We start from the raw sequence: 27,073 nt of genomic DNA on the forward strand, positions 1-27,073 counted from the left end.
TATAGCAGAAATGGCTTTCAGTGGCATCAAATGTGGCATAGAAAAAGCTATTTAACCGTGTGTGTGTGTGTGTGTGTGTGTGTGTGTGTGTGTGTGAGAGAGAGAGAGAGAGAGAGAGAGAGAGAATAGATTACCTGACGTGTTCATTCCCTCTGCAGCACCTGGCATTGGCCACTGTTGGAAGACAGGATACTGGGCTAGATGGACCTTTGGTCTGACCCAGTATGGAAGTTCTTATGAACTCGTTACTGGATAAATTTGTTACTAGATAAAACATGCCTATCACAACGTCTAGGTACATGTACAAAAATATAAACCCACATATGTTCAATAAACTTGTGATGTTCAACTGACGATAGTGTTATAAAAATAAACATTTCCCTTCTCAAACAATCTTGAATACCTTATTTACACTTCCCTTTTAAAAGAGCGCTGCCATTCAACTTTTAACATAAGTAATTGCAATTGCACCAGGTTATTGAACTTATTAAAAAACACAAAACAGCTGATCTAAATTAGATTTCATTTATCAAAGTATCTCAGTGATGGTATCGGGATCTGTACAAAATTGTCTAGCATTCTAGTCTTAATGGTTCTAATATTTGCCATCTAATGTAGATTTTAAGATGTTATGAGAATTCATAATCTTTACCTATTTAAAAGATTTGTTTAGTGGGGACAAATATGTTCAAATCCTGATTATCATGCAACTAAGCAGTACTCTGCTAAGTATGATGAAATGTCATTGTTGACAAAAGGAAAATGTGGATCTCAGTGGTGCTTGGAATTAGTCCTTAATAAAAGGAAGCATTGGCACAATAAAGGTAGTCTAATAAAAATGATCATGTAGGTCACTCTTTGTTTGTACATTATTAATTTGAAATCGTTAAGTGTGTACAAAGTATAATTCTTAGAAAGGTTGCATTAAATTGGCAGGTGACCTAATTCTTTTAAATACCCACAAGTGACAACGTGTCTTAATGCAATTTAGTTAGCAAAAAGAAGAAAAATATATTGGAACTTGGCCAGCAAGAATGGAACTGCAATAATCCTATCATTAAGTAACAAATGGGTTTAATAAAATTATCATCCTGGTTTCATTCATGCAAACTAAATAAGGGACTTGCTGTGTTACAGATCTACAATAACTGTAGTCACAAATTACTTTCTACATTTTAAAATATATTTTAAAAATACACACAAAAAGTTAAAGGAATAATAGATGAACCCATCATGTCTAAGTTAAGAAATCATACTATCTAGTTATTGTTTTTAAAAAAACCTTTGAATGTTTATAAATATGTGAGTCTCTTTTTTCACTTTTAAGATCCCAAATTAATGGGGAGCTAAAGTTCTTTCTCCTCCTGGTCATCTATTTGTGGGGCAAAGTGGGGAGGTTTCATAAGCCAAACCAACCAAATAGAAGATCTTCCAGTTACATTTTTGGTATGTTTTTAAATACATCAGGTTGGTAGTCCCAAAATATGATTTTTTAAAAAAAAATTACATCATATATATGCACACTGTTCATACAATTGCTGGCATGGCTTTTCCCATCTCCTAGAATAATTGTTTATAAAAGAAATGTTGGCTCTCTCTTAAAGTAACAAAACCAGAGCTTTGCTATAATTAGGATTTGAGGTATCAGTATGTTTGCTCAAGGAGTGAGAATAATAGCTCTGTTTTGAGGTGAATTAATGGTTGCATGTACAGTTATTTTCAGATAGCAAATATCTGTGCTTTTGGTTTGTTTGGTTCTTCCACCTAAGTATATGCAACTGTATTAAGTTAATTTCAATGAGGAATTGTATAAGTGAGAAAATCATTACAACTCTGGAAACAGTTTCCTGAATGGCTTGCAATGATGTTACTTCTGTGTTGTATCTCATGTGTAATGCACAGTTTAAACTCTCTTGCTCAGTTTTATATATAAATTGAGTTTTATAACAATTGCTCAGCCTGAGGAGAGCATTTTTACCCAGCTATGGCACTTGCATGGTTTTAATCACTTGCCTTTAGCTTTATGGTTTAGGTCATGACACTTGTTGTTGGCATCCTTTCGTCTGCGAGAGACGGTGGGAATTGCAGCCTACGAAGTAGATAGTTTGCATTGTCTCATATGACTGAATAGTCCAATCTGAGATTGACATGATCTTTGGCAGTTATTGCAAATATTTGTATCTTGACTGGGAGCTGCTTGTTTCCTACAGGCTCTTTTCTCTTCAAGCTGTAGGAGCCAGCTTCCATCATCGATTCTGATACCCTGATGGAAACAATGGCACCACTTGTTATGATCACTTGCCAAGATTTCCCTTTGGTCAGGATCAATTCCAAATTCTTTCATATCTCACTTGCATGTGTCTTTATAGCGAAGCTTGGGACGTGCTGTTGTTCTTGTTCCCTCTGATAGCTCCCCGTATAGCATGTCCTTGGGTATGTGTCTGTCTTCCAACCTCAGGTGGCCCAGCTAGCGCAGTCATCTTTGCTTGAGCAGGGCTCTCACACTTGGTAAATTTGCCCTTCAAAGAACCTCTGTGTTGGTGACTTTATTCTGCCATTTGGTGTTGAGTATGTGGAGTAAACAACATAGGTGGAAACTGTTTAACCTTTTCTCCTGATAAGCATAAGTTGTCCATGTTTTCCCACCATACATGAGAGTGCTGAGGATGCAAGCTTGGTACACTAGCATTTTGGTTTTGATGGTAAGCTTTGAGTTGTTCTATGCTCTTTTAGTTAGTTTGCTAAAGGTGGTGGCAGCCTTTCCAATATGAACATTTAGTTCTTCATCCAGTGAGAGGTTGGCAGTCACTGTAGAACCTAAATAGCTGAACTTTTGGACTACTTCTAGCTGGTTTTCAGTTAAGGTAATTGAAGGATCTTGTAGAATCCCCTGTCCTAATACAACCGTTTTCTTGATGCTGATGGTAAGAGCAAATGCCTGACAGGCACTTGAAAGGTGGTCCATGAGTTCTTGTAGTAGATCTTCATTGTGAGCTATGACGGCAGCATCATCAGCGATTAGAAGTTCCCTGATTAGCACCCTTTTGACTTTGGTCTTTGACATAAGTTGGGACAGGTTGAAGAGTTTCCCATCTGATCTTGTGTGGAGATACACTCCATCTTTCATGTCCTTAAACACGCAGTTTAAGATTATCGAGAAGAAGTTTCCAAAGTGTGTAGGGAAAAGAATACATCCTTGCTTCACTCTGCTTTTCATATCAAAGCTGTCCGAAGTGGACCTGTCAAACTGGAGAGTTGCTCTCGTGACACTTGAGGCATTCTGTAACTACCCCAAAGCACACTTCCACTCCTGTCTTATGGAAGTAATAGCCTGTTGTAAGTCACGCTTGGCGACATGTTCTGTACTCACTGAATCTCTGCAAGTCCTAGACTTGAATTCAACACATCTCCACTGCTCCCTAGTTAATAGGATTTGGAACTGACACAGCTTGGCAACAAAGAAATGAAAGTGAAAATGGCATCTGAAAATATTGTTAAACAAACCTTTCTAATTATAAGGAAAGTTGAGTACTGAAATAGGCTACCAAGGGAGACTGTGGAATCCCTGGTTTCAGAGTAACAGCCGTGTTAGTCTGTATTCGCAAAAAGAAAAGGAGTACTTGTGGCACCTTAGAGACTAACCAATTTATTTGAGCATGAGCTTTCACTGGAGGTTTTTAAGAACAGGGCAGACAAACACCTGTCAAGGATTGTCTAGGTTTACATGGTCCTGCCTCAGCGCAGCGGGATGGACTAGATGACCTCTCGGGGTCCCTTCCAGCCTTACATTCCAAGATTTATTTAGTACAAAGTTTAAAGATAAGCTGGCTGTGAAACTGATAAAAACATTTGTTACCATTTCTTTCTAACATCAAGCTCTGATAATTAAAAAACATAACTTGCATGCTGAGCCATTATAGAGCTCTGTTTGTAATCTAAGGATAAAACTAGGACTTCTGGGACTTTCCAGTTAAGTTACAGCTAGGTTCAAGCAGAAGCAGCAATGAGGACTTTGGAAAAAAAACAGAAATGATCCCCATACTATTAACCCTTATGTAAGTGATCTAGTTTTCATGAGCCAAACCAAGCAAATTCAGGGATAATGTCACTTAGTATTGAAATGTAGCAATATCTGGGATGGAGTATGGGATCTCTTTAATAGTTCATAGAGATAGTACACCAAAATTTTAAGATAGGAAGCTAGGAACATTATGATCAACCAGAAATGGATAGGGAATTTTAGGTAGGCAGAGTGTAATTACCCAAACTGGAATTTGTCCAGTACACTAGAGCAAACATCTGTAGAAAACTTGTACGGGATAGTTAATGACCACAAGTAGTCACAGCCTCAATTTCATGTCACCTCTGAAAGTACAGTACAGTTTCTGTAGCAACTTTGATTTTTCCCCCCTTGATTTCTCCTTGCAAGTACTGATCAAACCTCACCCTCCTTTGCGTCTAACTGCTGATGGGTCACAAACCAATGTGATATGGCTGCAGGTGATCAGGTTGGAGAACAAACCATATATTATTTGGGGGATTGCTTACATCAATTAGAATCCTCCTAGGCCATTCACATCACATCTTTTGTCCAAATTGTTTTATTTTCCTTATTTATTAAATGTCTTTAGTACTCTGGACACAGAACTGTTGTTGTGATGTCTGCAATATCTAGTAAATGAGTCAGATTGCCTCGTAATCTGATGAATGGGTTAATTGCCTAATGGCATTAAAACACTCAGATAATAGTGTACCTTCCATGGTGTTGAGACTAAAACCCTTGAATTACCCTTAAGGTACATTGTCACTTAAATTTGTAAAATACTATCCTCACTGTATATTTTCAGAAATGGACAGTCTATTGCTTAATTTTAAAAATGGTTACAGAGAGCCAATAAAACATACAACATTCTGACTTTAAATACGTTGGTACGTTTTTAATGTGTGCTGAACTGCCACAGTCTGGGTTGTGTTAGACTCCACAAGACATGGGGTGACCCAGTTGTTAAATCCTTTTGGGTATGAAACAACCGAGACTATTAGAAGTTACATGTAACACTTGACATCATTGGCATTCAATCTTATTCTGTTCTAACCTTTATAAAATGACCTTTCATGTTAGCACAGAGGAAAACTGATACTATATCAACATTATGGAAATGTGTAACTTATGTCCCCTTGATTACAACTGTAGTTTTAAAGCACATTTTTATAATGGCCTTAATGGTGTTTGTTTAATCAAGCACTTGCTGTAAATTGGGGCTAATGTTAATTAATGTTGAATGCTGGTTGCCATGTATTTGATCATCAAAGCAATGAATCTAAACACTGTGTTCAATAACTATGGAATTACACTGTCGCTGATTGCTTTGAACTGAAAGTCACTTTCATACTCATAAAGCAACTGTGCTGTATTTTTGCAGAAGCAGCTCAGTAAAAATATGACAGGTTTCAGAGTAGCAGCCGTGTTAGTCTGTATTCGCAAAAAGAAAAGGAGTACTTGTGGCACCTTAGAGACTAACCAATTTATTTGAGCCTAAGCTTTCGTGAGTCACAGCTCACTTCATCGGATGGTTTTTAAAAGTAGAAAGAAAGTCATTCCTTCACTTAGTGGCCTGTGGTAGAAACAGAACATATATTGCATCTTCATTGTTTGTTAGTTTTAATTTTAGTGACTGTGCCCATTCTGTTGATGTTGCTGCAACACCACCTAAGAACCCTAATCGTAGACCAGTAAACCCCCATCGTGTTGTACATAGCAAAAAGACGGTTTCTGCTCCAAGGAGCTGACCATCTAAATTGAAGCCAAGTGATAACAAATGGAAGTAACAGACAGACAAAGGAAGCATAAATTAACAATGGGACTACTCTGTTCATCTTCGGGGGGGGGGGAACATGGTAGAGGAGAGTTTTTATGGGGGGGTTTTGTAGGTAACATGGCAGAGGAGAGTTTTTATGGAGGGATTAGAAGGACAGGAAGATGGCTTTGTGACATTTTTACAAGGAAAGTTACTTAACTTTGTTTCTTTGTTTTGAATATAAACAAAAAACAGTGAAAACATATGGAAGTTTCCCCTTGTGGAGAGAATATAAGATGTTAACTTGATGTGAAGTTCTTACATAGAACAGACTGTTTGTTTTGTGGGGATGAGGGGAAACATTTGGATGTCTTTACCTGTAACCCTTCTAAAATATGTCTTAAATAACTGTGTGTATTTATGAGTTCTTGGGCATGCCTGGCATTTTAGTTTAATGCAGTGTTGATCATACAATATTATTACTATTTTCCAGTCAGCATGTTTCTGGAATGAATGTATGTGTGCTCTGCATCCTTCATTCAAATAACTTCAGCCTATGGAACTTAATAAGCATTAAGATGTCTTGGAATTTTTGAAATTACAGATTAGACTATTCTGATAATCTTGGTGTGCCAACTGTGTAGGAGATGATAGTGCAAATATACTTATTTTTTAAATCGCTACATTGTTAAGCCAGGTCAGATGAATTTATATGCATTGCTTTACACATTGTGGATCTTTTTAGCTTTCAGTGTATAAGTGGACGTTTAGATCTATAGTACAGACCTCTACCACTGCAGGTAATTTAGTAAGTAATAGCAAATAGTAGACTATTATTTTGCCAAATTACCCCCTGCTCCAAAGCATGCAGGTGTTAATCTCAGTGAAACAGTTTTAAGAATTTTTTTTTATTATGTGCAAAACAAGGCATTGTTCCCGAATCACATTCTTGGAAAGGGCTGAACCATTTTAGCTGAAACTTTCCCAAAAATTGAGCCTAAGGCAAACACCTGGCCTGCAAAATTTCAGTTTGAATAGTTAAAGTTAGGCAAAGTTACAAGCAACCTTAACTGTAGGGGCACTACCAGCACTGCCTATAAGAAACATAATGTGTTGGCATTCATTTATTATGCTGTATGCTCCTCTTTTCTCGTTCGATTAATGTATATTCACAAAGACTTACTAGTCCAGAGAGAGTGCCAGACTATGGACAACGATAAGTAGATATTTAATATCATGTATTCTTCTGATAAAATCTTTAATAGGTTGGTCTTACGTTTTTTGTGATGGGGTGGGGGGGTTGTAATAGAAGTTTTTAGTTTAGTAACCAGTTGGTTTGCATAGCTATTAAATTTTGCAGTGTTTTTATAATTAGATATTAATATAATCTCTTTTATTCTATTTTTTATTATTCTATTTTATTATTCTATTATTCTATTTTTTTATTTTCTATTTTTTATTTTATTTCAGTTTCTAAATATTGTATCAAATTTTGCTTGACTTTGCTTTACAAGATGTAATTACATCAAATCTTATTGATAGTTCAGTAAAAAACTAAGGTGATTGACTGAAAATACCTGATTACAATGTTTTATCAGGGAACAATGTGTTTAGTTGTAGTTAAGGTACAAGACTGAGTCCTAAAATGTTTAAGAACTCTGAAATATAACAGCCCACCGGTTCATATGTAATGCCAGTCAGCTTGCATAGCCAGAAGGAAGATAATTTATCTTTTCAGTGCTATTTGGCCTTCCTACAATTTCCCAGCACCTTCAGCAGCCCAAGCACCCCTTGAACAAGATCAGTTGCAGTAACAGGCTGCACTGTTCTATTTCAAGAAGTGACAAAAAGTTATTTCAAGAAGAGATGTTGGAGTGCTATTAAGAGAGCCAGAAATGATGCAGATGCACCTACTCTGGGAGCACTCTGTCATGTGGAATTTCACTGAACCTTTTAGTAGCACATCTTCTACACAGTCCCTAGTGAGATGGAGACAAGACACCAAAGTTTTTGCTTAACTTTATAGTAGGAAAAAGGCAAGCGTAGCAAGTACATTCTTACAGGTTAGCTGAAGATAAAATTATGTTAAATTATTATGGAAGAACCTGATTCTTTTTCCCCGCCAAGTTTTTGTAAGATGCCTCAGCTGAGTGATTGTTTGCTAAAGTATCTGAAGAAGTCTGAAGGATGTGCTACCATGGTCCTGTGGGGAAGGGAGAAGTTTAATTCTGAAAGGCTTGCTCCTTTGTTTGCCAATCCAGATGCTGAGCATACTGTCCAGCAAAATCATCTCTTGTGAGAAACTGTAACGTGCCTGGGAATAGATCTTCCATTAGCAACCTCCTTTTTCCCTGCGATCCCACCCTTACCTGTAAATGTTTCGGTTTTTGTGATTTCCCTTCCTTTCCCCCGTAGCTGACCCTTAATTGTCTTGTAAATCTTTTCCAGAAAAGTGAGTACACGTGGGAGTCTACAGAGCTGGAAGATTGCCTGTCTGAATCAGATTAGAGAGGGACTATTTTGTCAATGCTCTCTCAGCTTCCTTGGCCAATTAGCTGAGACCCAAGAATGCTAACCTAGGTATTTTTTCCTTTGCCTTTTGAAAAGCACTATAGGTTGAATGTTTCAGGGTCAGATCTATAAAATGTTTGTTCTGGATTAACTTTCTTTAAAACATAGTATCTTTTTTTTAAAATAGGATGGATTCATTTCATCATTTTATAAATGGCATTATTTTACTGATGGATTTAGAGGGAAGATTATTTTTATCTACAAATTATGTTTGTGACTCCTGGATCAGACCATATTATATACTATTCACTTTTGTTGTAGTTCTGCTTTTTTAAGGCAGATTTCCCTATTTTTCCCATTTTAATTTGTGTCCTGTTTCTTAATTATGGAAGGCTCCTCATATTTGCAGAAAATAATAATAAACTCCATTTGTTCTGCTGCCTGTCTGATGATAGGATGGCAGGGAAGATATCCATCCAGTCACAGAACTGTAATATTTAGGTGAATAACGGCTTCCCTTTCCAATAATTTAGGGACATGTTTCTACAGGTGTGTTTCGTGTACTCTTGAACATGTTTGAATACAATGTTCTGAAGCTGTGGGCCAGTACAGATGAATTGTAAAAATTCTTCCACTCACTTGTGATTTTTAAACAAATCCTTTCTTGGTAACAGGGTTCATGAAAGATTATAATACGAAAATAAAAGATTAGTCATCCAGTATGCACATCCATTATAATGTAAAGCTAATGTGCACATGCACACTCTTAAATTTTAATTTAGTTTTATTTTTTTCTTCCTGAATATCTCTCATATGCTTACTCCAATCCTTTCTGCTACAACAAAGGCTCTTAAGATGGCATAGCTTTATTCCATGCAAGGAATTTGCTTTGAGTGCTGACTTTGTTGTCTGGATACAAACTAGGTTTTCAGACGAGTTTTTAAGAACATGTGGTTTTACTGTGTGTCTTCGTAGCATCTATATATCCTCACCTGCTGAACGCTCACTTCAGATTGTGACTAAAGTGCACTCACTTATGTGAAATAGAATTTTAAAGAATTAATGGCTAAATCAATGATTGCTAATGATGCTTCTTAGCATCACTGGGGCTTACAACCTTTCACTGATGACAGCTGTCTTCTAAATATGATCTTTAATGACTCCACAGATAAAATATGGGTGAACTCTGCTGCATAGCAAAATTGATTATATAAATTGTATATTCTACATATTAATGTCCTTTTTCTAAACTAATATCTAACTTACTGCATGAAGCTATGATCTCTGCTAGTAACCTCTGATATTAACATTAATGAATTGTAGTTGATGTCTCTGTTCTTATTGCTCTTCTAGAGCACACCAAAAATGAGATTCAGGGTGCTTTTCAAGCGACTTTTTCAGACATCTTATTGTCATAGAAATTGGAGATGGGAAAAGACCTATTAGCTTAACTGCTTTATTCCCCCAAGTGGAAGAGAGTGCCAACAATTAATATCATTCCTGCAGAAAAGAAAAACTTTTTGTATAAGACGAATAATGATAAAACTCTAAAGAAACATTAATAAAAGTGTGTTTAATTTTATTAGTTTACAATATATGTGAGTCTTCAATAGAACACATACAACTGTCATTCAAAAGGGTAGTAAATTAACATGAAAATATTCAGCCTTTGTGTGACACATATGAGTAATTCCCTAGCTTTCTAAAACTGGCTTCTGTTTTTTGGATGGGAAAACCCTTCCATTTGAATGAGTGAATGTTTGAAAGGACATACATGAATTTTAAAAAACCCTGTAGATTGTTCATTTGCTTTCTATGTTTTTCTAATCAGGTCTTCCTAATTTTTAATAACTCCGATACTACAGTGAGGAGCTTATAAATATATTTTTAAAAGGTGGTTTATGTATATTTATAATAAATGAGTGCCAATAATGCTGAACACTAAGAGTGATGTGGCCCCTCCTTACAATTTAAATGTTCTAGTTCTACACAGAAAGCAAAGTCAGGTGTAACTGATTCCCAAAATACGTAATTCTGAAACTTCATTCTGTTGACTACTGTGGGCTCCCTTAAGTCTCAAATTATGTGCCTATGCTTTGTTTCTTTGTAAAGTCCCTTTCCGTACAGAATCCATGCGAGGTGTAAGTTAGCGGAAAGCAATTTTGTGGTTTTGACGTTTCCTGCCATTCTGTTTAGAAATACTGGATGGCATCAAGAAAAGTGTGAACCATTCTTCAGTTTCTTGTCTTTCCTAAGCTTCTGTTACCTTTGAAGTTGCTGCCTCAGATGAACACAGTGGATGAATGGCAGAGCATTTAACGTCTCCTTCTCTGTTTCTTCATGCACAAAGCTGCAGAGACCATCCACCTGTTCACTCAGTGTGTACATCTTTGGTTCTTCTCATCCTAAACTACAAATTTCCATGACTTTTAGAAGGTGGCTTAATACGTTAGCTTTGCAGTCACTGGTTTACTATAAATTTCAAACTAGGATGTATGGGTTTTTTTTTCCTGTTGGAGCTTCAGTGACCTTTGAGTGTGCCTTATGTCCACTGTGGAGAAACTAGTACACTTTCATAGTACACTTCAGAGAATGTGTTCCCCTCTGCCATAGCAGCTACTCTTACTATATCGTAACTGGGTTTTGGTGTTTGGGGAGAATAGTACTGCATTAACATCTCTGCTCCCACATTCCACTGTGATTTACTGGGTGACTGGAAACATTTCTCCCTGAATGCACAGCTGGAACAGATCTGCTGGCTCTGAGACTCTCTGCCAGTATAATATTCGCATGGATATTTCAGTCACTCAGTAGGACATCTAAGGCCTTTTCTGCATTTGGAATTCAGCAGTCAGTGGCCACTAACTGTCATAATTGCCATGGTGCAATCCTCTAGTGTAGGTAAGGAAAGCAGCAATTTCCTCAAGTATAGACAAGACCTAAGACTCTGGCTATTGTGGGCATACACAAGGAGAACAAAGGGGTCTTCTAGTTCTTGCAACAGCACTGGGTTCCTACAAGACAGACAGGTAGGTGAACTGGATGGTTGGGTAGGTTTACATCTTTGAAACAGGTTAGATATATTTATATCCGATGTGAGAACAGAGAAGTGGTTGCTACTTAATTCAAAGTGGTATCTCAGTAAAGGAAAATGAGACATTATAGGAAATGGCGAGGTGTTTGTGTCTTAACCATTGTATACAGACATTTTTAATCATAATATTTTGCTAATTTATTTTTTTTTAAATCCGATCCACTTACTAACACTAACTGCCATGAGCTTACATGCCAATTTAACCATCATAATTTCTCTGTTCTGGGGAAAATAACATTATCATCCTGAAATATCTCTTCCAAAGTGGGCTTGTTCCTTTTCTGGTGATGCAAGTTAAAATAGACAGAAGATGTCCTTGTCCTGTACTGTATGCTTTGGTGTTGTAGCCATGTTGGTCCCAGGATATTAGAGAGCCAAGATGGTTGTCATTGGACCAACTTTTTTTTGGTGAGAGAGGCAAGCTTTGGGCTTACACAGAGATATTCTTCAGGTCTGTACTGTCACATGAGAGGCAGAGGTTATGTTTCTCATTGTCTGTTCCTTAGAACTACAAAGGGCTGTATGTTGTGTAGGCAACATGCTCAGATCATGGTGGTGGGGGAGGGGTGGTGGAGGACAAAGTATGGGGTGGCGGAAGAGCCCCTTCTTGGTGACAGTGTTGAGCCCTGAAGGGAACTACACTGACACATGCTGTCAGGCCATGTATTATGGGGTGTAACTATGGGAAACACTGAGGTTTGGAGCATTGAAAGGAACACAGAGATACAAATGAAAGCGTTCCAGCAGTCAATACTTATGCTTATAGTTGCTTCTTTGCAGAGCAGATTGGCTGGTATTTTCCCTGATTCTGTTCCTCTCCAATGGGGATATTTTAAAATATCTCTTGCATCTGGCAGATAATCATTTGGTACAGATGATAGACATTATACACTCAGATAAAACAGTTTAATTCCATAGCTGAACTGCTCTGGAGTGTGCCAGTCCAATTTAGTAACCCAAAATGTTGCCTCATTACACAAGCAGAACTGTGGCTTGGGATTTTCAACACCTCCCACCCAAGACCAATGTAAAGCATGAAGACTCACCTCCCGCCCCCTCACCATATGCTGCTGCTATCTCATTTGGCCCACACTAAGGACATATTACAGATAGAACAGAACAAATGCCAGAGAACAATGACATTTATTCAGGGATTGGCCCCTCCAAAGGGTAACACATGTTGGTTGTCTTACTGCCAAGGCTCTGTCTCTTGATGGCCCTTCTCAGCTGTGAACGTGTACGTTGGCTGACTCAGAGGTTTCTCACACAGAACAAACACTGCAGTTCAAAACAAGACACTTGCAAAATCAGTGTTGCCATTGCACATCCTGTTGTTGACTATCTGAAATGGCACAGGCTGCTAGCTTTAAATTCATTGAGGGTGAGTGCACTATTTTGTTCTTTACAGTTCCATCAATTATCCCACTAATGTTATTGTTGCTTTAGTTTTAAAAGATTTTGAAGCTCAATAATGTGCTGAGGGTAACCACTCTGACACCTAAGCTGGACTCAAAAGATTTCCCATGAACCTGGTACAGTAAGGTTTCTTTTTTGCTGGCAGCTGCAATTATCCTTCAGTGAACTAGATCTACCTTTTCGCTGCTACTTGTGTATATTTAGAGAAACAACTATGCTTAACATTATGCAGGATACACCGGGCCCACTCAAAACCACAGTAATTTGAAAACTGTGACCTAAGGCAGTCAGATGAATAGAATAATTTCTGAGATATTGCTCCTAGCCAGAGACAGAAGCATGACTGCAGACAACTGACAGACTCTATTCTGAGCATTGATCATTCTGAGCATTGGTCATTTGGTGAAGAAAGTGGTCTTGATTGATAACTTCCAAGCTATTCATCATGCTGAAGTTGTCTGGGGTTGGTTGAAAATGCAAATTTTAGTGGAAAAACTAATAATATTGTTGTAGACAGCTGAAGCGTCCTTACTTCTCAGCTGTCATCCTGCCTGTGTCCATGCTGCCAAACTATAAATTAAGTCTCCAGGTTGGGCATGCTTCCTCATTGCTGGGTAAATTCCAGTCCCTACTTTCTCCATCTTGCAGGCAGAGGATTGTTAACCCAGTGTTGTGTTGCCAATATCAGCCCCATGGTAACACCTCAGAAGAAACAGGGAGGAGGGGCAAGCACTATGAATGAAGACAGCCTGAGGGCTTGATCCTCAGCTGATATATATTGGTATTGCTCCACTACTTCATTGGAGCTATGATTGCTTACATCACCTGAGGATCTAGCCCTCAAGGTGGAAAGAACTGGGAACAATACAAAGGAGGGAAGAGTAAATGAACAAAGTGTGGAGATAATGGTGTCCAATATTGTATCCACATTGGAGGCCTGAGAGGTCAAGTGGTATGAATAACAAATTATAAAGATGTTTGACCACAAGTTTAAGTTGTTTATTTGATAATGCTTTGATCATTGTGATATTGAGTAGAGTATCATAATGATAAGTTTTGTGTGTCCAAACCTCTATGGGTCTTGTGTAAAGAAGAAGGTAATCACACCAGCCAGCAGTCCAAGTATGTAAGCCAGTGTGGGGACTAAGTCTAAGATCTAGAGTTAAGTATCTTGAGTGCAAAGAAGTCATCCTAACTGTTAAGTCTGAGTCTAACTATAGTCCTTCGTAACATAATGGAACAAATGTTAGAAAGATTTTGTCAGTGCCACGAGGATAAACAGCAATACAAGCAATAGACAGCATAGATCTGTAAACCACAAATCACACCAGATTGTCTTGATACCCTTTTTTATTCAATATAAAATATTAGTGGATGAAATGCATTTTAATTTTAGTAAAGGATTTATTATTGGAGTTGTAAAATTTATTCTTTTGACTCTAATATGAATGTCATGTGCAAGCAAAATTGTTTGGAGGACCATAAATGAAGAGTAAAATCTGTTAAATTGTGCCTGTAAAGGTCCTGTAAACTTCACTGTTAAGACTGGGTTACTTAAAATCTTCAAAGAGAGGTTAAAATATGGACAAGAAAAAAAATGTGATTCAACTTAGAAAAATGCAGGCTTGTGTATCTGGTAGAAAATCAAGAATGTAGATTTTCAGTTGCAGGGAGATACCTGGTGGAAAGCAGAAATGCCATAGGAGAAATACTGTGGACTGTAAAAAAATTTCTGCCTTATGGCTATTCCATGTGGTTTATGGGCTACGTATGCAGAAGCATCAAGCCACAAGGCTAGGAATTTATCATCACACCTTGATTTTGTTAATTTCTGAGCACATCTAAGAAATGTCAGGAAAATGTGGATAAAATGGAGAGAAATTTAAAAAAATATGAAACAAAGATAATTAAGAAGCTGGAAGATGAGTAATACTTGAGAAATAGTTAAGGTTTTCTACACACTCAACATACCTAACACACAACCAAGGCAATGAGAAAAAGACCCTCTAATCTTCCATGCACAGCCACACATGTCCCCACTACCACAGTTACTGTATATCATGACCTTAATTCTACTCCTCTCTCATCCATTCCATGTAAACCCTATTTATCAACCTGCCCCCTCCTCACACAATTAGTTCTGGATGTTTTGGTGTTGTCGTTTGTAAAGAGCATGACGAAAGGCTGGCATCCACGAGGAGAGGATAAGTATTAATACCCCCTGCCCGCATACCTTAAGTAATCACTGAAGTTGAGTGCAGTACTCTTGAGTGAAGGAATATGTATCTATGTGAAACTTACAATTATGAGGCTAAAATAAATGTTTTACTTACAGTACAGTAGCTAAAAATTCACATGTAATTTTTAGTAATGAACCAGGCAAATTATTTGTTGGGCATTCTTAGTTGATGTGCAATGGGGAATGTGCTTAACTTAAGTACAATTCATATGAGAACAAGTATTTTTACTTGTGTAGCAGCATTTGTGTTCATTGAAAGGGTTGAGTTGTTTACACTGTCGAAGGCTATTGTGTCTGTAGTTTCCTTACAGCACAGTTTTACTTCCTCTTTCTCTCACAATGGCCTTTTTGGAGGAAAAAACCCTGTGTTCTCATTTCAGTGTAGCAAACATACCTGCTTGTGGGTTTACAGAGATGATTTTAAATAACTAAAAGGGAGGTGATATAAACAATGGGATTTTTTTCTCCACTGACATTTATAGGATTATAGTTCAGTGGGTTTTAAGGAAGTAACACAAATATTTTGATCCTAAATTAAGATTTAAATTAACTATTTTACAGGCATGAGTGTGAGTCTTTATACAGCTTGTAATTCAGAAATGCCTTGCATCAACTACAAACAGGTCATCTTATCTTCAACAGCCATGGAATCCACTTCTTACCCACCATTTGCTACACAATTCTACTCTCTAAAGTGAACTTTCTTATTTTTTTTTAAAAAGTCTGTGTTATGTGGTTGTGAAGATAGCCTTGAAAATATGAACAAAATGTAAATCAAGACAGTGATGTCTGCCTAAATCTACAGATAGCTTGAAGCAACAGCAGTGCGTGGCAGGGGTAATGTCATGACGTTTAAAAAAACTAGACATTTGAACTATTAAAATGTTACCGGTTAAACGTTAGGCTCCGTGGCCTCCCCACGTACCCAGGATCCCGGCTCCATGCCCGGGGCTCAGCAGCTGCTCCCACGTCAGAGACTCTGCTCACTGCCGAGCCCCCCCCCCCCCCCCCCCACGTCCTGGCTGCCCCCTCGCACGCCTGGGGCTCTGTTGCTGCTTTATGCAGAGCCCTGGGCGCAAGGCCAGCAGCCAGGACCCATGGTGCAAGGTGTGTGTGGGGGGGGGGCAGCTGGGATGGGGGGAGGCCGGCAGCCAGGATCCGGGGGGGGGGGGGGGGGCAGGGCAGCAGAGAAGTCCTGCAGCTGGAGTTTAAATGTTAAGGAATAGCTTACCAATAAGACTGATGCTTATCAGTTAATCGGTTAACATTTTACATCCCTAGTGAGTGGTGTGATCTGTCCCTTGCATTGCAATAGGTGATTTACTCTGCAACACCTTAAATATCAACATTAACTATTTCATTTCTGATTATTTTTGTTCCCCGCTACTGTGTTTATCCCACAATCACAAACTGTCTCCAGTCATCTCCCAGCCACCAAAATTGCTACTCCTTGCAACATTACGTATCTGATACAATGGAAACTGGAAATGTGGGGATAGCTTAGAATATATTGAATTGAATGTGGAATAAATAACTTAAAGGCTGTTGTACTGATCATATTGTGTATTTTCAAAATTAATTGATTAAAAACCTCAATCTTTAATGATGCTGCTACAGAATCCAGGGACCTTACTGCAGATTCAGTCCAGCCTCCATTGGAATACATGGACCTTGTCCACTGCAAGCTATGAGTTAATGCAGGGAATTCATTTTACAAAAGCTGTAAATGGTATAAAACTACTAACTGGAGGTTAATTTTCCATATTTAGGAAGTTTATTAGACTTTTGGCATATGTAGAAGGAACGGTGTAACAGGAAAGAAAGGTGTGTTTGAAATCTCTCTCAATATTCTCCTGTAGCTTCCATTTTTATTAATGGGAGTTGCACGTGTGTATTGATGAGAGAATAGGAATTACATAATTTTATAGAACCATGCAGCTCAATGTGCATGGTCTGTTTTTAGTATTCCAGCTGATGTTATAGGTGATAATTGAGGAGGAAATTGACAATAGCCTTCTTGGATCAAAATACCCACAAGAAGGTAGAGTACTTGGGTGAGACAGAAGCTAAGTTGAGGGATGTGTGTTAATTCACCCAGTTGAAATAGAAGTTACATGCTAATAGCTCTCTTCAAAAATATGCTCGTCAAACTTAAAATGCCTGCAGTTTTGAGATAAGTAAGCTGCATTGTAAAAGGATCTTTGGAACCTAAGTTTAGGGCTTCAATCTATAGTAGCAAAAGCATTGTATACTGAGAAGTGCCAATAGTTGTAAGCCACAAAGCTGGAACGATAAAACAAGAAACTCCAGGATAGCAGGGGAGGGGGAGCGTGGGATCTAGTATCCAGGTCAAAGTTTGAAGACATGTTGGTGCTCTCTGAAATTACTCACCACACCAAAACATAAAAATAAAAGTGCTAACCCCACGCTAGCAGGTGAAACTCCACCGACCTTCCTGCCCTCTCACCCCCTTCATTCTTTTCTCAGTCAGGAAGCTTTGCCCTTCTGTGAAATTCTAAGGCTCTTAATTCAGAATGGAACTTAGTACTTGGACTTTGCTCTCCCTGGAAACTACAGTTGATAGCATTTCTTCATAATTTATAGTGGATAGCATTTCTTAATTTACCACCTTGAAAACTCTAACAACACAGCACGTTGAATGGCTGGTCTGGATGTTAAGGCACAACCTTTGAACAGAAGTGTCTTCATGCAAACTACTTGGTCAGAATAAAAACAAACCCTCATTGGCGAGACTTGTTCGTGATCAGAGGCCACTGAAAACCACAATGCTTGACAATGTGAGAAATCTTGAAGTCCTAACAGTCAGCATCCTTTTCTGAGATGATTTATTATGGTAGCACCTAAGAGCACTAATCGTGGAGCAGGATCCCATTTTGCTATGTGCTGTACAAACACAACAAAAGCAGTCCCTTCCCGAAAGAGTTTACAATTTAAGAGCTACCCAAAGTGCTAAATCTTAATAAACACAAAGGATAATACTGCGTATATGGGGGGTTGTATGTTCAAAGTATTGCATACACATTCATCCAAAGAACATCTCAGTGTGAGAGAGAAGTAAATAGTAGTATTTCAATTTAGATATGGGGAAACTGAAGGACAAAGAGGAAATGATACGCCTAAACTTGCACTGCAGTTCGGTGATAGAGATAGAGCTCAGGACTTACTCATTGTTTTGACCACAGTACCTGTATGGTGCACCTAGAAGGGGAATGCTGGTCTTGCGATTAAGGCACAGAGCTTGGAGTCGGGTAATCTCTTTTCTATCCCTGCCGCTCTTTGCAGGAAATTCAACCTGCCTCTGTTTCCCTTGGTAAAATAGGTGTAATACTTATTTACTCCTGAGTGTTAAGAGGCTCAGTTCATTAATATTTGATATTCTTTTGATGGAATGCACAACAGAAATGCTTTCAACTAGGTTAATGTGATTTGATCTGCTATGTGATGCATACATTGCAGTGGTGCAACTTCAAAGAACTATTTGAGCTTTCTCTGTTAAATAGAACGGGCTCTAAAGTGAATGTTTCTAACAAGTGCATTGAAGCATTTGAAGATCAATTTAATTTAGATTAAGTTTCTCGAACACTGTAAATGAATAGTTTAAAATGAGTGAAAGGTTTATTCTGTTCACATCACACTGGAAAAAAATAATTAGCAGTGCTTCACATCCGTGGAGCTCAAAACGACTTACAAAAGCAGTGGGAAACAGCTGAAGAAATGCTAATAATTTGTCCAAAGTTACTCAAGTCAGTAGCAGAGCTAGAAATAGAATCCAAGTCTCCTGATTTAGTTGTCCTGTGTCCTACCCACTGAACCAGACTGTCTTGCCACTGAATCACACTGCCTTTTAATATATATTAGGGTTATCCTAGCTTATTAAAATTGCACATTCACTCAGATAGTCTGTTTATATGACTTCATTGGTTGTGGCAGCACGGCCATGTTTTGAAACCTTGCTCTCTTAAATCAGCACATCTAATAGTCACTTGTAGAGCATCTGTTTAGGCCAGTTGGCTTTATCCAGTTCTTGTTTTATACTTGACAAACTATTGACATTCTAGCTTAACTTGATTTTTCCAGTTTATTTTTATAATCATCTTTACTTTCACTATGCAAGCGTTGTCCTTGACGTGCACAATGTAAACAAAAATCGGGAGCTTTATGGTTTTAATTTTTAGCTGTTGTTTAATTGTTCTGTCATCATCTTTGTTAGAAATTACATGTGGAACAGGAATATTTAAACTCTGTCCAGTAAGCGTGGAGGTTCATTACTACATGTAAGATGCCAAAAAAGCCAGGGATAACTTTATGGGCTTTTTTAAAAGTACAGCTACTAGGGTAGTAGCAGGTTTCAAAAATCTGAATTTAGAGATGCCATTTTGTAAACAGTACAGTAATAAAGCTAAATGCATGTATTCTGGAGGATGAGCTGGCTCTGGGGAATGGTAATAGGACACTAAAATCTCTCTTATCCAGGTCATCAATTCAGTTTACTATCTATCAAAGAAGTGAAAGTACCACGGTTGTTTAGCTTATTTCGTAACCTAATTCTCCATGTTATCCAGTCAGTCATGAAATACTTTATTTTCTGCTGACACACTGTATTTTTTATGTGAAGATATATTTTATTCTTTACTTTCTCTGTTCTGAATGCACAGTAGCTCTCTAATACTAGAAACATGAAAACATGATAGTGGGCAAATGGGAGGATTTGAGGATGCACTAACTACCTTAAAATTAAAAAAAAAATGTAGGAAATTCAGCATTGTTTTTCTTATGCTTATTGTAATGTTGCTTTTTTGAGGTCAGTTGTCCTTGTTTTGCATTTTTAATAGTAGTATAACACTAAAATGAATTGTATTCATATTGCAGGGCGCTACAACTGACATTATAATTATTATGAATGCAAGTTGATGGGACAACTTCTACTGGAAAACATCTTCCTCTCTATTAGTGCTATAAGAAGCATATAGGTGCTTAGTACTTGTTAAACTATCAGTTGCAAGTGTCCCGCAGTAAAGGAATCCAAACAGCTCCACTGACAATGTAGTGAAGTTTCTGTCCTGGAAGGAGATGGTTGCTATTAAACCATAGCTTTTTATTTATTGTATGTCATCATTATGCCAATGAAAACATTGAGATGCTTGTTTTTTCAGCTATCTTTGTACTAAATGCTTTACAGCACAATTAGAAAGATGTGGTCCCTGCCCCCAAAGGGTTTACAATTTTATTTTAGTTGTAACCTATCAATCAAGGCAGCGGAGTGAAAGGTTGACAATGATTTTAAGATGTATATTTTTGAAGACTCAAAAGTATTGTTTTGGTTTTGTTTGTAATAGTGGAGAGGTATGTGAATAAAGAATTCAGTACTTCAAACACTGGGGTAAAAAGTATTCTTTCAAGCTTTCCATACAAAGACTATAAAAATATACATTACCTTGTTCCATTGTTCACTCAGTACATCAGCTGCATAGACTTGCAAGATTCTTGCTAGACCTGCAAGACCTCCACAATAAATAATTCAATCCAAGTAGAGGGAAAATCTGCCCTGAAAGAGGGCTCAACCAGAATATAAATCCAGAACCCCTTTTATTCTGTGTGTTATATTCAGCAATGAGATTGTGTCTCTGCCTAGAGATCAGGATGAACTGAAAAGTAAATTCAAAGCCTGAGGCTGCAGGCACCATAAATAAAATGATTCCACAGGGCTTTGGTCTCTGTTGTAGAGCAGTGCTGTTTTCACAAGAACCACTAATTGCAGCTTAGTTATCTTAGTAAGGGCAGACTTTACCTCTTTACCATATCTGTTTAGAAACTAATATAGTGAAAGTAGTACAAGCCCTTTGTCTTTTTATGTGCAAGAGAAATAAGCTGTGGTGATATTAATACCTTTATACTGGTGATACTGCATCCATGTGCTTTAACTATATCTGTTTCTAAACTGATGTAGTTAGAGGTACAAAAACTGTACGTAGCTATAACATGCAGTGTGGGTCATCAGAAGGGGGATTGAAAGCTTAATCAAAAGGCTCCAGGTAGGATGAATCACTGCATCTCATAAGGTAAATACTTCACAGTCATCGAGAACACCCTGGTACTTGTTCTTAAAAAATATATACAGTGATATTTTAATTTTCTTTTGGTAGAACATTAATAAGCAAGCTCTTAGTATGGGAGTCAGTTATTTAAATTTCATCCACATCTACTCGGATTGATTGATTTGGCTGACTTAGTTGGAGAGGAGCAGCACTTTGTATGTAGCTCTTTAGTGTAAAAGAAGAGGCTATGAAATTTTGAAGTAAACATAACTTGGTATTAACTTAATTTTAGCTTTTAAATGCCCAAGCGGTCTGCAGAATGCACAATGCCAGGAGTCCCAGTGGAATACATGAGAATGTACTTGTAAGAGTTTTCGATATGTTGCATTGACAGCAGGTTATTAGAGGAAACATTAGTTAAAACTTAGTAGTAGTGCAGGTACATACAGTGGTCTAGGAGAACAGTGGCCTTTTGGAGGGACACAGTAGAAATGTAATAAATATTTTGCTGAATTCCAGGAACCATGTCTGCCAAGTAGGGATGGTTGGCATGTGTGGGGGTAGAATCTAGGCTTAGTAAAATATTAGTACAGAGTTGTCTCTGGCTCCATTGTGACCTTCCTGTTTGCCATTTCCCCACTTCCTGTTGGTTTAGAAATGAACTAATAAACAAACATTTTTTTCCTTTCTGTTTTATTAACAGACTAGAGACGACTTCCTGGGTCAAGTGGACGTGCCACTTAATCATCTACCGGTAAGAGATGTTTATATGCTCATACGTAGTGGATCTCAAATTGAATACGAGCCAACAATGTGGTGCAGTTGTGAGTAAGGCTATTATCATTCTGGGGTGTATTCACAGGAGTGTCGTGTGTGAGACATGGGTGGTAATCATTCCATTCTACTTGCAATGGTGAGGCCTCACGTGGAGTACTGTTTCGGATGCCACGTTTTAAGAAAGTTCTGGACAAATTGGAGACCAGGGGAGAGCCAGGCTTAGAAAACCTGATCTATAAGGAAAGGTTAAATATACCGGGCATGTTTAGTCTTGAGAAAAGAAGACTGAGGTGGAGGGAGCTGATAAATCTTCAAATATGTTAAGGGCTGTTGTGATCAATTGTTCTCTATGTCCACTGGAGGTAGGACAAGAAGCAGTGGGCTTAATCTGCAGCCAGGGAAATTTAAGTTAGATATTAGGAAAAAGCTTTCTAAGTATAAGCCTGGGAGGATGGACGAGAGAAACTTTTGATGTCCCTTCCAGCGCTACATTTCTATGATTCTGTACTCTGCCTTGTCAGTGCCTTGTGTGAGAAACTTTTACATAAATGCTTTACAGACTTTTCTCTCTATTGAAGGTGTAATGCCGTCTCTGTACAGCTGCCATTGCTGCAGCAGCAACATTAGTAGCTATCAGGAGAGTGTGAGGCACAGCAAACTAAGGAAAAGTTCAGTGGCCCCACAAGTCACAGCAGCTGGGAGAAGTTTTCCTCCCTGGGAGTGTTGGGCCTTGAGACAGGATATCTAGAGACTCTGCAGGCTGTCCTCCATTTCTGTTGCTTATTTCTTAGATCTACCCCGACTATTCTGTGTCAAATGGTGACTGAAATGCTGGCCCACAGTCTGGTAATTTCTCACTTAACTACTGTAATGTCCTTATAATCATCCTCTGGCCTCTTTTCACACTGCCGCCCCCTCTGTTTGGAACAATTTTCCTTCCTGTGAGCCAAGCAAACTCAGTCTCCTCCAAACCTTTCCTTAAAAATCACTAGTTTTACTTTGCTTTCCATTGCTGACCTACCCCAACTCCACCGCTCATAGGCTTGTGTTTAATCCTATAATTGTGGGCGTTGTCTGTTTTAGATCATACACCATGTGGGGCCTGGAAACTGCCTAGCATGTTTTGAGCACTACTTCAGTGCTAGTAAGAGCAGTAGCCATAAGAACATAAGAATGGCCATACTGTGTCAGACCAAAGGTCCATCCAGCCCAGTATCCTGTCTGCCAACAGTGGCCAATGCCAGGTGCCTCAGAGGGAGTGAACCTAACAGTTAATGATCTAGTGATCTCTCTCCTGCCATCCATCTCCACCCTCTGACAGACAGAGGCTAGGGACACTATTCCTTACCCATCCTGGCTAACAGCCATTAATGGACTTAACCTCCATGAATTTATCCAGTTCTCTTTTAAACCCTGTTATAGTCCTAGCCTTCACAACCTCCTCAGGCAAGGAGTTCCACAGGTTTACTGTGCGCTGAGAGAAGAAGAACTTCCTTTTATTTGTTTTAAACCTGCTACCCATTAATTTCATTTGGTGGCCACTAGTTCTTATATTATGGGAACAAGTAAATAACTTTTCCTTATTCACAAAAAGAAAAGGAGGACTTGTGGCACCTTAGAGACTAACTGTCAAGGTTCCTCCCCCACTCTGAACTCTAGGGTACAGATGTGGGGACCTGCATGAAAAACCTCCTAAGCTTATCTTTACCAGCTTAGGTCAAAACTTCCCCAAGGTACAAAATATTCCACCCGTTGTCCTTGGACTGGCCGCTACCACCACCAAACTAATACTGGTTACTGGGGAAGAGCTGTTTGGACGCGTCCTTCCCCCCAAAATACTTCCCAAAACCTTGCACCCCACTTCCTGGACAAGGTTTGGTAAAAAGCCTCACCAATTTGCCTAGGTGACCACAGACCCAGACCCTTGGATCTTAAGAACAATGAATAATCCTCCCAACACTTGCACCCCCCCTTTCCTGGGAAATGTTGGATAAAAAGCCTCACCAATTTGCATAGGTGACCACAGACCCAAACCCTTGGATCTGAGAACAATGAAAAAGCATTCAGTTTCTTACAAGAAGACTTTTAATAAAAATGGAAGTAAATAGAAATGAAGAAATCCCCCCTGTAAAATCAGGATGGTAGATATCTTACAGGGTAATTAGATTCAAAAACATAGAGAACCCCTCTAGGCAAAACCTTAAGTTACAAAAAAGATACACAGACAGAAATAGTTATTTTATTCAGCACAATTCTTTTCTCAGCCATTTAAAGAAATCATAATCTAACACATATCTAGCTAGATTACTTACTAAAAGTTCTAAGACTCCATTCCTGGTCTATCCCCGACAAAGAAGACTACAGACAGACACAGACCCTTTGTTTCTCTCCCTCCTCCCAGCTTTTGAAAGTATCTTGTCTCCTCATTGGTCATTTTGGTCAGGTGCCAGCGAGGTTACCTTTAGCTTCTTAACCCTTTACAGGTGAGAGGAGCTTTCCCCTGGCCAGGAGGGATTTCAAAGGGGTTTACCCTTCCCTTTATATTTATGACACGCCCCCCAAATCTCAGCTAGGGTGAAACACTGGCTGGGATTTCTTCCTGGAGCTCTAGGAAAAACAGAGTTAATAAGACACATGCATCTCTAAATATACTACCAAGTACATAAAGACTAACAATATTTTCCACATCTCAAGGACGATTTTAACCAGTTGATTCTGGGAAACTTTCACGGGAGAGTGCATCAGCCACTTTGTTAGAAGCTCCTGAGATGTGTTGGATGTCGAAATCAAAATCTTGGAGAGCTAAACTCCACCGAAGAAGTTTTTTGTTAGTTTCCTTGACGGTGTGAAGCCACTTCAGTGCAGCATGGTCGGTTTGCAGGTGGAAACGCCGTCCCCAAACATATGGGCGTAGCTTTTCCAGAGCTTAGACAATGGCGTAACATTCTTTTTCAGTGACTGACCAGTTGCTTTCCCTCTCAGACAGTTTTTTGCTGAGAAACACTACAGGGTGGAATTCTTGATCAGGTCCTTTCTGCATTAAAACTGCTCCCACACCACGCTCGGACGCATCTGTGGTTACTAGGAACGGTTTGTCAAAGTCTGGGGCCCTTAGTACAGGGTCAGACATGAGTGTCGCTTTAAGCTTGTTAAAGGCCTTCTGACACTTTCCGGTCCACTGAACAGCATTTGGCTGTTTCTTTTTCGTTAGGTCTGTCAGTGGGGCGGCGATTTGGCTGTAGTGCGGTACAAATCGTCTGTAATAACCGGCCAAGCCTAAGAAGGATTGAACCTGTTTCTTTGACTTTGGGACAGGCCACTTTTGGATAGCATCCACTTTGGCCTGTAGGGGGCTGATAGTTCCTTGACCCACCTGGTGTCCAAGGTAAGTCACTCTGTTTAGGCCTATTTGACACTTCTTAGCCTTAACAGTTAGTCCTGCCTCCCTTATGCGCTCAAGGACTTTGTGTAGATGTTCCAGGTGGTCTGTCCAGGAATCCGAAAATATGGCCACATCGTCAAGGTCGGCGACTGCATATTCCCCTAATCCCGCTAGGAGACCATCTACAAGTCTTTGGAAAGTGGCGGGTGCATTTCGCAGCCCAAAAGGGAGTACATTAAATTCATACAGCCCGAGATGCATGATGAAGGCTGACCTTTCCTTGGCAGATTCATCTAGCGGTACCTGCCAGTACCCCTTGGTTAAGTCCAAGGTAGAGATGAACTGGGCCCGTCCCAGTTTCTCTAATAGTTCATCTGTGCGTGGCATTGGATAGTTGTCTGGGCGAGTTACAGCATTTAGCTTACGGTAGTCCACGCAAAAACGTATTTCCCCATCTGGTTTGGGAACTAGAACCACTGGAGATGCCCATGCACTTTCAGAGGGGCGGATTACACCCATCTGTAACATATCCTGGATCTCCCGTTCTATAGCAGTTTTAGCTTGAGGAGACACCCGGTAAGGTTGGACCCTAATTGGGTGAGCATTACCTGTCTCAATGGAGTGGTATGCCCGTTCAGTCAGTCCTGGGGTGGCTGAGAACGTTGGCGCGTAGCTAGTGCACAGCTCCTGGATCTGCTGTCGCTGCATACGCCCAAGGGTCATGGAGAGGTTCACCTCTTCCACACCACCAGCACATTTCCCTTCGTAGTAGACACCTTCAGGCCACTCAGCGTCATCTCCTCCCTGGGCTGTAAACTGACAAACCTTTAATTCTCTGGAATAAAAGGGCTTTAGAGAATTAATATGGTACACCTTAGGCTTTCGGTTGGAGGTGGGGAATACTATGAGATAATTAACAGCTCGCAGGCGCTCCTGGACCATGAATGGCCCTTCCCACGATGCTTCCATTCTTTGGGCCTGGAGCGCCTTTGAGACCATGACCTGGTCCCCTACTTTGAAGGAACGCTCTCTGGCATGTTTATCATACCAGGCTTTTTCGGAAAAGGACCCAGAATATCCACAGCTACTCGCTGAAATGGAACTTCAATGATGGGGAGTGGCTGGAGAGGGGCTTTGACCTGGTCTTGGGGTTTTCCCACTCTTTGGCACACCTCACAAGACTGGACATAGGTAGAAACATCCTTGCCCATTCCCTCCCAGTGGAATGACCCCCCGCAAACGCTCTTTGGTCCTGTTCACCCCAGCATGGCCACTAGGGTGATCGTGGGCTAAGCTCAAGAGCTTGGCCTGGTATTTAGTGGAACTACCAACTGTCTCTGAGGATGCCAGTCTTCCTGGTGTCCACCAGAAAGAGTTTCCTTGTATAAAAGTCCTCTTTCTACAACAAACCTGGATCAATTAGAAGAACTGAGAGGCGGTGGGTTGCTCCGTGCCGCCGTCCAAGCTCTCTGGAGGCTTTCATCTGCTTCCTGTTCGGTCTGGAACTGTTCCCTTGATGCTGGAGACATCAGTTCCTCATTGGATTGTGGACCTAGGCTTGGTCCCTCTGGAAGCGATATAGGGGATGGAGCTGTTTCTGTTGACTGTGAACTGCTCTCCGCTGGTGCACTATGTTGGGATTCAGGCTCCGGCTGAGCCTCTTGTGTCGGGTTATCGGCTGCTGCCAGTTCAGGGTCGATGGGGCCCTCTGGTGTTGAGGTTGCAAGTACTGGATTCAGTGCTGACACTGGGTCTGGTGTTGGTTGTTCGGCTGGTTCTGGTTCTGGGACTGGTTCCGTC

General features: G+C 39.6%; 1 protein-coding gene across 12 annotated transcripts in view; it reads left to right on the forward strand.

Moving 5' to 3' along the window:
* The window catches only part of NEDD4L (NEDD4 like E3 ubiquitin protein ligase), a 371,293-nt gene that overhangs the window by 231,349 nt on the left and 112,871 nt on the right, over window positions 1-27,073 (forward strand). For all 12 annotated transcript variants that reach the window (XM_073343628.1, XM_073343622.1, XM_073343624.1 and 9 more), the window contains one exon: window positions 21,818-21,868. Coding sequence is in view for 6 of the 12 variants with exons in the window: in XM_073343622.1 (XP_073199723.1) it covers window positions 21,818-21,868 (51 nt within the window). In the remaining 6 variants the exon portion in view is untranslated. The remainder of the gene's footprint in view (window positions 1-21,817; window positions 21,869-27,073) is intronic.

The sequence above is a fragment of the Lepidochelys kempii genome, chromosome 5 (assembly GCF_965140265.1).
Source record: "Lepidochelys kempii isolate rLepKem1 chromosome 5, rLepKem1.hap2, whole genome shotgun sequence".
Classification (NCBI taxonomy): domain Eukaryota; kingdom Metazoa; phylum Chordata; order Testudines; family Cheloniidae; genus Lepidochelys; species Lepidochelys kempii.